The 16,833-nt window shown below is 26.8% G+C and overlaps 1 protein-coding gene across 2 annotated transcripts in view; it reads right to left on the minus strand.

Annotated features, from left to right (window-relative positions):
- Positions 1–10,551: 10,551 nt before the first annotated feature.
- The window catches only part of LOC112598052 (neurotrimin-like), an 87,217-nt gene continuing 80,935 nt past the window's right edge, over positions 10,552–16,833 (minus strand). The window contains exon 9 of one of the 2 annotated variants that reach the window (XM_025344389.1): positions 10,552–11,497. In XM_025344389.1, coding sequence (XP_025200174.1) covers positions 11,406–11,497 — 92 coding nt within the window. In that variant the 3' untranslated portion in view covers positions 10,552–11,405. The remainder of the gene's footprint in view (positions 11,498–16,833) is intronic. The other variant, XM_025344381.1, reaches the window with a different exon arrangement.

The following is a 16,833-nucleotide window of genomic DNA, read 5'->3' on the forward strand; positions in this document are numbered from 1 at the left end:
GTTCATTTCATTTATAACTTCGATCTATTATTTTTTATCGAACAAATTTAGAATATGAACAACAATACCTAATATTAAATACTTTGAAAATGTTCTACACACTCTTGTGTCTAATTTGCCTATACGTTACGCCGGCTTACACCGAGTACTTGGCTAAGACTATCCTATTTTCGAATTAAAGAATTAAAAATCAAAGAATTAGAGTGTATGTTTCCAAAATTTAGAAATAGTTATGCATTCAAACTGCTTAGACAAGAGGGCCTTTTCCATTCTTAAAAAAGTAAAATCCTATTTGAGGTAAACTATGAAGGAGGAAAAGCTGAATGCTTAAGCAATATTTAGCATTGAAGCATGAATTGGTTGAAAAATTAGATTTTAATGATACTATTAAAAAAATTGCCCATAAAATCAAGAAAAAGAAAAGTATAAATAATGGTTAATTATTTTTTATAATATAGTTATTTTTTATTTTTTATTTATCAAAAATGAATTTTGTTTAATTTTATGTTTTTACTAATAAACCCAAGTATTAAGTAGAGTAATGATAGGTTATTAATTGAAAAATTAAAAAAATGTAGACGATATATTTTTAAAATAGGGGCATCAAATCAAATTTTTTACAGCCTTCGGGCGCTGTAGACCTTAATTCGAGCCTGATTAAAATAAATCAAAAAAGGAATCGCGCTTAAAAAATTTCATGAATATATAATATACTTGAGCGTTTTAAATACTCATAAATGTTTTTGATTTATAACAAAATAATTCACATAATTCATCATAAATCGTTTTTAAAATACGTAATTTTGATAAAATTTGATCTTTAAATAGTAGGTACATGTAAAAAAAATTGTGCTGATATATTTTCAATATTTTCTTACAAATATAATAACAACTTATGTGAGATTTTGGATTGAATTTTGAAAAATTTTTATCCAGTGAATAATTTTTTAATTGTTTTCAACAATTATAAAATAATAGTGTGTATAGAAAATTTTATAAAATGAAAATTAAGTAAAAATTTTAAGTTTTTACTATTAAATTTTTTTTTATTATAATAAAATAAAAAAATACATTTTGTAAAAATTCACATTTTCCCTTTATTTTTATTTTGTTTTCTTTCAATTATTAAGAAAATTACTAGAATTTTTGTTTTACTTTTGAATCTTCGAAGTATCAATTAGCTCTAACTTCAGAATCTTAAAAAGCGTTTTTAGGTTTTGGTTGGTTTTTTAATATAAAATATTAAGGTGTCCGATTAATAAATTACGAATTTACAGTATGTTTTAGATCCTAAAAACTTATAATAATATTTATATGAACAACTAAACATTTTATTTTATTTTTTTTTTTTTTTATAAAAATCACGTGATATGGATTTAACGCATAATTTGTAAAAAATTAACTACAAAAAAAAAGCTCATATTATGGAGTTGATAATACAAAGTGTAGCGTTTTTTTAATCGATAAAAATTTACATTTTTCGTTTTGTAACAATTTATAATGCGCTGTATACACCGCTAAATGTACGTATACACAAAATAATGTACTTTTGTATAATTTGATAGCAGCAGATGTGTACTCTACAGGTACACGCTTTATACAAAATAATCCCAGTTGCTTACGTGTATTTGTTGCTGTGTGTTATGTAATAAAATACTTATTTTATTGCTATTTTTATACATTGAAATGTAGTTAGGAGACTAAATAAATCATTATAAACTCATTTCATTTTTTTTGCGTAATATATGGGGCTGTGAGTATCTTCCAAAGTTTATCGTAAAAAGTACGAAAAACTCAAATGCAATAAAACAAGCAAATTCATTACAAGTCAAATGGGTATAATGGTGGCATAATAGTGTCAAATATCAGCACGATAAAATTTCAAACTCGATTTTGGAGATCGATATATACATACGAATACTAATAGGAGTATACTTATTACCTGTATGCACTAGTGTATTAAGTACTATTAGAGTATTAGCTATACTATAAAAAACAGAATAATTCACTACTGTACTTCGTTAAAATAATTTGTCAAAAGTTTGGGAAAGGTGAAAGATTTTAATTAGTGTTTGTAAATCGCATATTATATTTTATACATAAATACGTCAGTAGTAAAAGTATGCGATTTAAAATGGTAAGTGTATATTTGCAAGAGACGAAATAACATTTTTATTAGGTTTAACCGTTAGATGTGTAAAAAACATATACAGTACTGGTTGGAGGTTATCGTTCATTATGTCCTTTGTTAAGTATTATGTTTGAAAATTATTCGAAGAATTATCTAGATAAAATTTTACACAACACTGGTATCAATATATTATTTGATATATTTATCTCTTCAAAAATAAGTAGGAATATATCTATGATTATATAAAACTATTACTACTTGTATGAACAGCCTGCTGTCCATTACCAACTGGTAGAAGTCCAGATATCCCGCTTGTATAGTATGCCACTGCAGCGTGCGTTTGTACAACTTTCATTCTCTGATAAAATCGCGAAAATGTACGTGGCTACATAATAAATACGTTTACGTACGTAATATAATGACGTTGGATGGGCCCACAATCGTTTTTCGATTGTTTGAAATGTGACATATAAAAAAAATATACAGTATATTTTATTATATAGAGACGTAAAATGTATTATACACGTCTGTATAAACATAACTATTCTAATCGGGTTGCGCGCTCAAGAGACAAATGTGCGTGTGTAACAAAATTCAAGATACGCTCGTGAGTCCATGTCGTGATTATTCTTGTATATATATATATATAATAAACCGCTGCAGGCAAGCAGATAAGAGTGGTGCGGGGCGACCGTGGTATTTGTGTTGTGGTGGTAGGGACATGTCAATTGCCATAATAACGGAGATATCGGCTGTGGAAGTTATACCACGTATTACATACAATATAGACAGTGAAAAAACACACATACACACACATACGATAATATTATTAAGTCATAGATCGTTTCCACGTGCGTTTTTTTTTTTTTTTTTGGCGTAAAAACATATTTTTAGGAACAGTACATGTGCGTATTACTTCGTAAAATTATGTTAGTAGGTATAATATATTGTACGTACACTTAAATGTTAACTATATCTAACAATATTATTTCAGCACAGGTAGGGTTGAAGTACGACAGATATTATGAACTATGATGTGCGCTCACAAATCACATATTTGTTATGTGTACTACCGTATGGATAGTTTTATATGACAATTTATTATTAATAGACATACGATTCTAATCACTGTCGATTATACTACGATATCGACGTAAAATACAATATACATACTATATTCTTTTTTTCTTTTTTTTTAAACATCATCACCGAAAATACAGACTTATAGAAATCTCCCTTGATACTACAGTCACTAACCTGAGTTGTCGAGTATGTAAATTTCATGTACATGAAAATAAACAAATAAAAAATGAAAATAAATTAATTCACTTTGCTTTATAGTAGTTATTGAGTCTCTGTAATAAATAATACGTAATATTTGCATATTTTTGAAAAAATAATCGATTTCATTAAGATTTTAGCTTTAAATATTTTATTTTTTTATTTTTTTTTACATTTTTTAAATTACTGTAATAATATTTTAAACAGAACTTTGTATTAAATGTTTAAGATTTTTTCATACATAAATTAAAAACAAATAAAAAATTATTTTAAATCTATATGACGTATTAACATAGACCAATTTTTATCAGAATCAACCTTTAAACTTAAATATTGAAGCATTTTTTTACTTATGAAAAGTGTTTACAGGCATAAAAAAAACATCATTGTATAATTAATACGTCATGTATTGCTGCTTTACTCAGAGTTTAAAAATCAAAATACATATTTAGTAAATATTTTCAGTTTTAAAGTTTTAACCATGAAAATTATTTAATGGAGAAAAAAATGTCTCAAAAGATATGCATATATTATACAGAATATAATGCATACAAGATGTAATTTTTTTCATTAATATTGTCAATATTATGTCACATAAACATAATATTTAAGAATTCGTTATATTTTATGGACAAAATGTTTTCCACAAAACACAATAAAATTTTACCTTAATTACAATAGAATTATTGGAAACCCGCATTTCATTTTTTTACACTCAGATGAAACTGAAAGTTTGCTCCAAGTTCAAAATTATCTTTATTTAACTACAAAAGAAAATTTACGACTTTTTTGATTAGTTTTGGATTCTTGATATTATACAATATAATATCTCATTACTTTAAAAGAAACCATAATAATTATTATTTAAGTATTCATGATATGAGTTTTTATTAATTTATTTAATCAAATAATTTATGAACATATTAAAAACTTAATACACTTTTCTGAAACCCACTACGTAATTTAATTTAAGAATATAAAGAATAAATTAAATTATACATTTTTCAGAATGTAGATATTAACACAACTTCAAAAAAAAAAAAAAAATCAAAAAAAAAATCATTTTTTGGTTTAATTTATTTATTTAACAAAACATTAAGTTCATATTAATATATATTATGTTCTAATAATTTTCATTGGAAAACATCATTACAAATTTAATTGGTCATATATAATGAACGATAAATTAATTTAATTAATTTCTTTTTTATTATTATACCCGAAAAATATTAATTTACGTAAGTATGACTATTAATTTTATTATCCTTAAAATGCTTGGTGTATTGAATTGATTCCATTCATTTTCGAGACTCTAATGTATGAAAGGACGTATGATAAAAGCGAATATTTATTTAAATTGTTTAATATTCCATGAAGTATTTATGGAATATGCTTGATTAGTTTATTTTGCTCACATTGTACTCTCAAATGTCAACACGTTGTGTAAATTAATATATATTTTATGTATATTATGTTCATACTAAATAATTTAAGTTAAGTTATACACATTACGCATTATTAAATTATATTTTATTTTTTTCTGTTGTCGCATTTCGGTTAAAAGTTATTGGTGAAAAACATAAAAAATAAAATAAATAATAATTATAATATTATAAGATTTAAAGGATTAAAAATATTACAAAACGCGGGCGTTTTTATTGCCAAAAAAGTATTAACAACGATAATAACAATACTCACTTGTCATCATACGAGTATACATTAAATAAGTGTATTTATGTTATACGACAGCTTATGTCGGAAAGTCATAACACAAGTCTCTAGCCTACTTGTTTTCGGCCAGTATAGTAAGTCTAGCCTAATTTGCTTAGTTAAGAGACCTAAGCTCGACTGATCCGATTAAAAACTCTAACACCATCATATATACGAAATACTCACACGCAGTGTTATTGTATACTATTGGTGGTTGCGCGCGATGACTTCAGAAATATCAAAAGACCATTTTTGGGGTGTATCACCAAGGAATAGCCTACGTATTCAACCCTGCTCGAGCAAATATAGAATATTATAATAATAAACACACATATTTATATATTTATATATACAACATATATATTATATAGTTTTCTCTAAACACCGCCGCCGTCGCCGCTGCCGTCCCATTGAACTCGGTTTATTATTATTATTATTGTTCTTGTAATACCTTGGAGGTGGTCTGAATACGCGAACTGTTTAAATTATTATCCCGCTTCCGGCGTTTTAAGTGTTCCACCGCGACACGGACGACCGTCCGCCCGCCCGCAGTCGTCCAAAGTTGAATAATTCATTTTGGCGGGATGTAAACCGAACCCATTGTCTGTACGCGCGCTTACACCACCCCGCACCCTCCTAAAACCACAACCGTCTCCACTGTTGTATATATATATATGTGTGTGTGTGTGTGTGTGTGTGTGTGTATGTATGTTTACATGACGTATACCCTGTACATTACGGTACGACGCGCTGCTCGCGTTTAGTATATAATATTATTAAACACACGCACCACCGTAGGTATACTTGTCGTGCTATGCCGTCGGGACGCGTGTAACGCGCGCCATTATCATTACGTTGGATTTCGAGTCAATATTTGATGCTAAAAATTAATTTCTCGCGACAAATTATTAATGCCCACGACCTTTATTAATTCGTAAACGGGCCGCAGCCGTCGGTATCGGCGAAGATGCGATGCTCGTCCCGTCGACAATCGTAACGCTCTTGCTTCCCCTAACCCCTCAAACATCACTTCGTTCGCGGCATCGTTGTCATAAGATGAGTAGTGCTGGAGGTGGTGGTGGTGGCGGTGATGGTGTGGTTGGGAGAGGGGGTGGTACCACAGAAAACCAATTCGTATAATTATTGTACCTACGGTTGTGCTTTTCATTAAGAATGTAGTCTTTGCTTTCCATCTACGCAGCTCTTTTACTGCATCACCGTAGTAGTACCCACCTACCGTCGCCTCGAAACCGTCATTGTGTGTATTTGTACGCTCATCACTTTATTGCTATATATGGTATAGTACCGAGCTAGCAAGTAGTAGTAGTAGTATTTCACTAATCTATACGTATAATACACGTGTTACGTGTATATAGGGTATAGATTAGCCAAGTTTCACTCGTAAATCTGACACTGAAAATGAGGAAACGAAGTTACCACCCTGTATATACTCATTAGATATACATCAGAAAATATATATATGCGTGCGTGCGTGTGTGTGTGTGTGTGTATGTGTATTCGTGGTATGGTTTTCTTGTAATGTATATACATGAACAATTTAGTTCCGGCGCAGCTCCTACAAGTGTGTGTGTGTTCGTATATGTGACGAGGGAAAAACGCCGCGGGCCCGATAAATTCGCCTGCAAAATGTCACTCAATTTCAAACGCAACAAAAAAGTAAACGAGCATTCATTCGCTCGTGTTATGTACCCACGTACATTAATATACAAGCACGCACGTGTTTGAGGCGGTGAATTCGTCGTGTCTCATCATTGGGACTATATAATATATACACGCTGTCACGTCGTCATCCACCACCCGCTTATCCAATTGTTGCCGTTGGCTATGGTGAGTTCCGATTTAATAGCCACTGCCGACCATCGTCTTCGCTCCCTCACCACATCAAACCAACCATAAGTTTTACTTTTTTTTTATATCGTAATAGAAATAATGCAAAACAAAAAGTAACATAGGTAAATGAGAAAATATGAAATGTCATCGCAAAAACCAAAGACAAATCACTAGATTATAACTACAATCGTTTCGTATACTTGATGCTACCGCGGCAGTTATAAATATTAAATTATAAAACGTTATCAGTTTTGCTGCACAGTCTACGCGTGTTCCAAACCGGAATAATTTCAACGTGTTTTACCAATAACGATATTATCAATATTAAGGATTATCAAAAGTGAAATACGCATTTTATGAGGATATTGACACCCGTAAAATCGTAACATATTATTATATTGTGTATACCATATAGGTGTTGTACATAGTCATCCAATTGCTTTGTATACTCAGATATATAACGATAAGCAGCGATGACGGCGTCGACAAATAACTATTATTTTAACGCGACACGATCAAAAGGTAGAACAACATTTAGTGCACACCTCTGTGAAAATGACGAACGAATACAATATTGAGATTGTATATTTGTATAACTGTATAAGAATACTCATTGTGTTGTACGCGCGTGTACGTTTGAAGAGATTTAGTGAAAACTACGTTACGAAAATTCATTTGGAACGTGACAAAAGAAGTCATAACAAGTCCGTCGAAAATCGTTTAAAACTTATATAATTTAATAAAAGTTCTTACCTCGTCCATGTTCCCATTTGCTGTATTCATCCGAAAATACTGCACCCGAAAAGATCACTATAAAAACACGAGAATGAATAGTCGTTAATATCAGCTCTAAGGATCCGCGGTTATATTGATAGTCGTTGATATGAACGTGACAGCGAAAGACAACGCGTGTTACGTTGTTGACCGATATAGTTTAGTTATTTGTAAAACAATCGTACAGCCTTCCTAGCCACAATCTGATGCTTTGTTTTTTTACATATTATTTTTTAACCGAGTGTCCGAGTAACGCAAAAAAGATAATAGTGTAAATATTATTAATAAGTGATATATTCTATAGTTTTTATTTTTAAGGATCTTCTTAAAAGATTTTTTGAAGCTAAATTATAGACTGTTTTAAAAATCTAAAAATAATTATTAAATATCCAAGGTTAATTTTAAAATTTCACCTCTTTTTTGAAAAATAAAAATTGTCTAAGCTACTGTAAAACTGCGATGGAAACGTATTATTATATTAGCTTTATGGGTTAATACTTTATTAAGTGGGCTTACAGATTATAGTTTGTAAAGTTTTTTTTTTTTTTTATCAAATAAACTACATGAATAATGATATTGCAGATATTCTAAATTCTTTTTTAATAAAAACATTTTTAAACTTATATATACTGATTTAAAGACTATATAATATATGTATACTGTATAATATAGATAGTGTAAATAATGGTTGAATAGTATACAACCATGACTTATTATGGTGAAAATAAAATAAAAGATCCTATAATGATTAGAGATTAATGATTTTACAAAATTAAGTTAGACACCGTTAATAATAATTTAGAAATTATTAGAGTTTTGATTTTTTAAGTGTATTAAACAATAGCTAATATAATAATGGATAATTCATCATAACTCTAAGCACATACAATAAAAAAATCCAATGTTCTGTTAAACACATTTAAGGACAATATTATGCTTGTATATTATATTTGAAATAATTTCTTTGTACAAGATATTATGTGAATGTTTACGAGTTTTTTCACTGTTTAAAGCATTATATTTGTCGTAACAAACAAAAAAAAAATAATAATTTATAAAAATCTTATATTTGTCCTACTCCACTTTGAGCCTATAATGTAAAAATCAAATTAATGACTTTATTATATATTTTAAATTTTATGAACCTGCACGTTTATTTTAATTTTATAAGCATAATATTAAATAGGAGGTACACATAAGACATTATTTGTCCGATTTTTTTTTTTTTTGAAAATATCCATACGTCTTTTAATATAAGATACTATGATTTTGGTCTAAATGTACAAAAACCTACTATTTAATTAAAAATGAATTTAACATTAGGTATACAAACCTAATAATTAACCTAATAAAAACCTATTATTGATGTCTGATTTCATAAATTTTTTTAAATTTCAATGACAAATTATAGTTATTTTTATTAAATAACAATATTTATATAAATGACTATATATGTTTTAATGGAAGATGGCTGTTAGCTCTTTTCGTCTAGCCTACTAAGAATGTGCTATTACACACACACACACATATAATAATGAAATCCTAGGACTGTATTTAAACTACTGAATCATAAATAACTGAAGTGTGTACACACTGTTTACATTTTTAAAGAGCAATTTTATTTATATAAAATTTGCTGTAAAAGGTTTACCTGTCCATTTGCGACAAACGTGCATAAAAAATATATGAATAAAAATCATTCTTTTAGGATTTTATTATTTTACTGACATATATGATGCATGCATAGAATTTTTCAATATCATCAAGTAAGTCTTTCGTATGCGTTATTGATTTTCAAAAACATTCTAGTCACTTTTATAATAAATAGATAAATATTATAATTGATGGAGCATAATAATATTATTTTTCCAATACATTTTATACATTTTTGGTTTTTACCATACGTATCTATATTTTTATTTGTAAAAATATAGTTTTATTTTATTCAAGATGTATAATTTAGAAATCCTATACGGTCTACAGTTTACATAAAATATTATTGATATATATATATATATATATATATATATATATATATATATATATGCATGCGTGTGTGTTTATTAAATTTAAAAATATTTATTTATGTAACCAATATGGTAATATCAAACTTACTAATTTAATTTCAAAAATAGCAAATAAACTTCTCCAACAAAAACAACAAAACAAAACATTGGAGTTTCTCTCAGTTTGACCTATAAATTGAAATATTTCAATAACAGAACAATAATAGGTAGTTTTGAATAACAACATTTATATGTTATCCTTTCGTATTTATTTTTGATTTGAGATATTGAGCTATAATTTGATAATTGAAAAAAACACTAATGGTAATTTATCTGTTATGGATTAAAGTTATAGAGATTTAATTAAAATTTGAATTACTTTGATTCTATTTGTAAACATTTTTTATCCGTGAAAAGTTTAAATACTTATTATTTATTGTACCCGAATATGTTTTAATATTTAAGTAAAATATTTGAATCTAAAATATAATAAATACCATAATGTTTCATATTAAATAACTGTAAATTGTACTTTGATTATAAAGAACTATGAAGGAGAAACGAATTATAAAATAATCAACACATTTTTTAATAATAGTAATATTCATAGTAAATTTTACAATAATATAAAAAAACTTAACAAAAACAGGAAAAGACTAAAAACAAATAAAAATGGGAACAATAATTATTTTGATAAAGATAATTATACTGAGAAAAACTTTCTCAAGGTATATTCAAGATACTATAATATACTATATAGATTACATAAAAAAAAAAATACAAATTATAACTCTTGACATTTTTAAGGATAAATATAATATAATAACATATCAGATTCATTGAAAATATTATTTTTTTTATTTTTATTTATTTAGCGTGTCGTCTCGTTAAATTAAACGCATATATACAAAACAACAAAAATCTTCTAAATCAACTATCGTACATACATCTATTTCAGATATATTATTTTCAATATAATTTCTCACATTTTTCATACGCCCCTCTCTCACTCTTTTTCACTGTCTATTTTTCTTTTAATTTTCTACATACATAAAAATTAAAGGTCGCGTGTGAGGCACTATATTATCATAGTATAGCATGACAACGGTGTTGCTGCATAGTCGGTTCAATCAATTTCATTGCACCGGTGGACCTACGTGCACATGGCTTACAAATCACCAGATATATAACATTGTGATGATCATATAATAGTTATAATAATAATAATAATAATAATAGCAATATTTATGTAAAAATACATGATCTGTGATTCCGTGATGGGTGACTGCAGATGCATTTTATGGATAGGTGCTCGAGGGCTATAACTGCAGATGGTGATTGGCGTTAATCCTCATAAGGTAAAGTTCGTCTCAGGTTATGATGAAGAAAAGGATAATATAAGGATAATCCTTGCTTACTCCATGATTCTGGATGTATAGTGGTGGCTGGTAAACAGTTTGGAATGAGTGTGAAGGGTTATCCACGCGGGGGACGTATTACATGTTATATATTATAATAATCATAATACGTGTTGGATAAGGATTAAGTGGGCGAGGAAGTTGAGCTTATTATTTATATTGTTTGTTATATATTTGGATAATTTAATTTTTTTTTTTACGTTAATTATTTTGGTATTTCAAAATGAATACCATTTATATCAATCCTTCTTGTCGTTTGGACAACAGTCGGACAGCGGCCGTCAAAACCACCATAGTCATGGTCGGAGTCAGTCTTGGCGTTGAATCTGAAAATAAAAATATCACCATAACGAATTAGCACTCCGATCACGTTTCCTTCAGTATTATTATATTTTCGGTATTATATATAAATATAAATATTTATTATACAATCCACAGCACAGAGATATGACACGATATCGATTTATTCCGCGACGATTACAAAAACCGTCATATTCCTTGTGGCCAAGTATAAGGCAAACAAATAATATATAAACACATAAAGATTTTTGAATGTTTAAAATATAATATTACATTGTGGTAGTATTCGTTATTAAAGATCATATTGTTATTTTATCGTCGTCGATGCGGAACAAACGTATTTGCGTAATGTGATTTGTATAATATATTTTTTTATAAAACACACATGTATAATATATACCTATATATATTTATAATATACACATAATAATATAATATTCGTAGTATTTATTTTTGCTATATAAATGACAGAGAAATTATATTTATATTCGTAAATATTTTTTTACTGTTTTTAATGAATATATTCGAATAACGAGAACAAAACATTTATAATGACGATGACATAATAATATTATATTACATGCGTATATGTGTGTGTTAGGTTTAACAAACTGCAGTGTTGTGATCAAACATATATTTCGAAAGATAAACGTTTACATAACATAATATTAATTATATATTGTGGTGTCGCGTGGTCTTTGTTAAATCGTATCCTGTAAAACTGTAAAGTATTTAAAATTAATTCATGTTTTCAAATATATTGTTTAGTAGTTAAAGTGTTTGTTTGACGACAATGACGATAGATATTTAGTACAGCAGTGTAATAATAATAATAATAATAATAATAATAATGATTCTTTTATCCTTATGTGACTAACCGTTTTATCACCCAAACGTTAGGAAATAATTCAAGTAATACTTAATAGACTAAGAATAATAAACAACAACAATAATAATAACACGTGTAGTAATATTATGTAGATATTATGACGTGTATTATGTTTATCAATACACGTGCAGAACCAATCATAAGATGATATAATTAACTAGTTATACTTCAACGGTGGAAATGTGATTATTTTCTTAAGCTGGTTAGTCGAAATAATAATAAACGAATAAAAGTCCGATAACACGTTGCAAACTTTTTTAAGGAGTTCAACTTTTTATGAAGTGTTTCACTTTATAAATCTCGTCAAGAGACTATTATACGAAAATGTCGGACGGATTTAGAAGGTTTATAAACTCTTCGAAGTACAAAGTTCTGGGTCAGTTTGGCGTATATATCAATGTGTCAAAGTGTCCACTCAAAGATTATATTATTTGGAAACTATATTATTATTATTATTATTATTATTACTATTTTTTTTCAAACTGACCATAAATGGTCTTATTTTTGTTGGTAAAATTGATAGATGTGCAACGTGAATGACGTGAAGTAGATACATACATGTAATAAATTTAATCGTAACATTTTTTGACAGGTAAAACTATGAAGTTTTATTTTTATTTGGTTTGTGTTCATAACAAAATGGCAATTTAATTGACTGTGATTTGTTTCTAAATCTTTCAATTTTTATGGTTAACAATAGTTTTGAATAACATAAAAAACAGTTATTAAAGTATTCAAAATGAATATAGGTTAATTTTTATTTTTAAACTTACGAATGAATATTGCATACATTTTATTTCATTGCTACATTTTTTTATTTTTTGGATTCATTTAATACATATTTTATACTTAAATATTTAAAGAAAATTATATTAGTGTTGTTAATGTTATTTTTTTTTATATTAATATGACTTGTTATTCTGCAGTTATATTTCAATTAAAAGGATACTTACAGTCTACAGCTATTAATTTTTAAAATGTATATATTTTTGCCAAAGTAGGTAGGTTCGTAATTGTTTTGTTTGATAATATAAAGCTGTTCATATATTTATGAAGCTAATTTAACTAAATATATTTTTAATTCATAAAATTATTTATTTAGTTCAAGATTTTTTTAATTAAATAGTGTGTTATTAATTTTTAATTTTACATAATATAAATGAAATCAATAAAAATAATAGGTATGCTTATATGTATGGTTTTTAAAGAAATACATAAGTTGTTTAAATAATATTATGTTTCACACTTTTTGCATAAGTCCTAAGCATATGCAATAGGTTTAAGTCACATTAAGTATATGCGATAGAAAATATTTACTCATAAAAATAAATAAATAACGAAATATATTAAATAAAATAATAATAAATGTACTAAACACAATTATGAATACAAAATTTAAATATATTAAAAGGCAAAAAATTAAAAGGTTTAATGTGTCTCCTGGAAATAGCAATTTTTGACATGAGCTTTTTTTAATAAGAACCATCTACTTGATTTAGTTTATACTTAAATGAAAATATAAAATTCGAAGAGATGTTCTTAATAATTAAAAATAAACTGCCAAAAAAAATGGAACGATATAAATATTTATACAATGCCAGTTTTCAATACATTTAGTTTATTTTGTTAGAATTTAGAAATGTATTATTACGGAAACTCGAAATCATCTCCAAATAATGTGTGTATTAATATTTTTTATATAGGGTATAATTTTCCAAATATTATTTCAGTAATTTTTTAATTGATTTTTTTGAGGTTTTGTTTTATATCTGTTTCTTGGTTAAAAAGTTTGTATACAAAGTTGTTTTTAGTTAAAATGTATAAAAAGTATATAGAAATCATTTTTTTTTTTTATTATTAATCTTTTGAAATTCAAATCTGTACAAATGAGATATTCAAACATAAATTAACAATTTTACTTATTTTTTTTTTATTATTAAAAAAAAAGAAAACTAACCTGTAAAATCTAATAAATCTAACTTGCAAACATCTGATATTAGTTTAATACTTAACTCATAATTGTCTACGCATAATGAAAATTTCAAAAGATTTAAAATAATACATTTTAGTTAATTTTATACCACAATAACATAATTTTACGTTACTTTGATATTGACTTATAAGTTGTGTGAGATGTTCTTGCCAAAAATTTGTTCAACTCATTGAGTGGAAATTTTAAACATCATATAAATAATAATTAAATATAATATTAAAATGATAAAGTATCTAACAACATGGAAGATGAAACTCCGACTCTTTCATTTGGTAATGTTACTTTTGTTTACAAATTACAAAATATATGCAATGATTTATTATTGAATTAAAAATTAACATATTGCAGTGGTCTATACTATAGACTCTATAGTACTCAATAATGAAGTATACTCAAAATCTATCTCATATCAAAGTATAGAGTTATGTAAGTATTCATGTAAATGAAAGAGCATCATGCATTTGATTTTATCACAAGTGCTTATGGATGTGCTGTATAATACATTTTAAAATTATTATGTATTTTTTGACAAATATTTAAAAGTAAAATTGGTTTATCTCATGAAAATAAACCATAACATTATATAGTTTAAAATAAGTGCAAGTTGTTTACTTAGTTAATCGTTGCAAATATCTCATTAATAATGGCTTTATGGCTAAATATTATATGTTTTTATTTGTATTTGTCTTAAGACGTCTATAGAAGTTTCCAGAAGACTTTCAGTGGATTTTACAATAAAGGGATTGCAGTGGATTTGAATAGAGTCAACGGGTAGAGTAATAGATGGCTGTTTGTTTGATACTGGGGATTGGAAAATCAGAGTGGAAAGTTAGACTAGTATAGCTAGAGTCTTTCGTAACCATTGTTATTACGGATTAAGCTTAATGTTTTGATTGGAATTATAAATTATTGTGTATATGTGGTACACATATATAAATATATATATATATATGTATAATTTTTGATTAATCCCTAGACGCCGTGTATGAATGAACATATTACTTTATAATGATATTATATGAGATAAATATTTATTAATCATTATAATGGTATGCACATTATAAATAGTAGGTATACATAATATATAATTTAATATTATATAGGTATATATTGAAAGGAAAATGCAAAACGTTTTTGTTATCTATTTTATTGAGAATGATCGAATATTATTCTACGGCCATATGAAGGGTTTAAATAATAACAATTTATTTATATTCTATATTACATGAAACACGTGTATATATTTACGCACCTATATATGTACTTTAAACATCACATCTACCTCATAGTGAAGCATAATATGTTTGCATGTTGGTTTATGATAAGCAAATGAATGGAATAGATGAATGAAATGTTTCATAGAGAAAATGTTATTTCAACGCGTTTACATAGTATATATTAGATACTATTACACGGCAGTTTTATTGATTCTATCAGATTATAAACCGATATTTTCAAAATCAACACGTTACGGATTATTATTAATGCAGATTTAAACAGTATTTATTTTGCATACCGTGTCAATTCAAACGTACGTTTTTAGTTTCAGTTTACTTGACGTGATCTGATTTTGAGCGTTTAATGACGTTATTATATTTACATCCATCCAGACGACATAATATATGTATTAGATCAACAAGAAGTTACAGACTTTACTTTTTTTTTAAGAAATTTTTAATTTTAAATAAATATTATTTATAATACTAATAGTATAATGCGCGACATTTTACAGTGATCGATGGGCTAGTTCATTATCCGTCATTATGCCAGATTCGACAATTATTATATTATTATAAATTACAACGTCTGTATAGAATACCTTCTGGCATATATTATTTTATCGTATTAGCATAATACTTGATATTTCTCGGTAAGATCTTTCGCTGAACAATATTATTGCCGAGATTTCCTTTTCAAGATTAGTCTCGTCGGCGCGACTATGCGATTGATTTGTTTGAGAGAAAATTTACAATAGTTAGTCCCCTAGATTTCTTGCCTTTCAAATCAGTTGGATCCAGTTCGTAGTAACTACGACGTAATCAAACCCTTTATCCTGACAGAAAATATATAATTCAATGCGTTCTTCATTTAGGATCATATGCGACCGGTGTCCTTAACCACATTCTAAAAATAAAGTATAATATACATACGCCAAAACTTGCAAAGTTTTATTTTTTTGATGAATTGTCTCACGGTACAGCGTATTGATACGATTTAACATGATTCCTCTTAATTAAAATAATTATAGCTGAATATTTTTTTACACCAGAACATAAATTGTTAATAAACATACGAGGCGCAAATTAATGGTATTTATAAGGGGAGAAATTGTATGTTATATTATTTCGATGTATATTTTTGTAAGTTTTAAATAAATTAACTTTAAACTTCATATGATTGTTATTAAAATTAATTGTGTGCCGTTATTTCAGTTGTTCATAATATATATTATTTAATCCAACTCTTTTATTTTAATTAGG

The sequence above is a fragment of the Melanaphis sacchari genome, unplaced genomic scaffold (genome assembly GCF_002803265.2).
Source record: "Melanaphis sacchari strain LSU unplaced genomic scaffold, SCAv2.0 Contig0_pilon_pilon, whole genome shotgun sequence".
Lineage (NCBI taxonomy): Eukaryota > Metazoa > Arthropoda > Insecta > Hemiptera > Aphididae > Melanaphis > Melanaphis sacchari.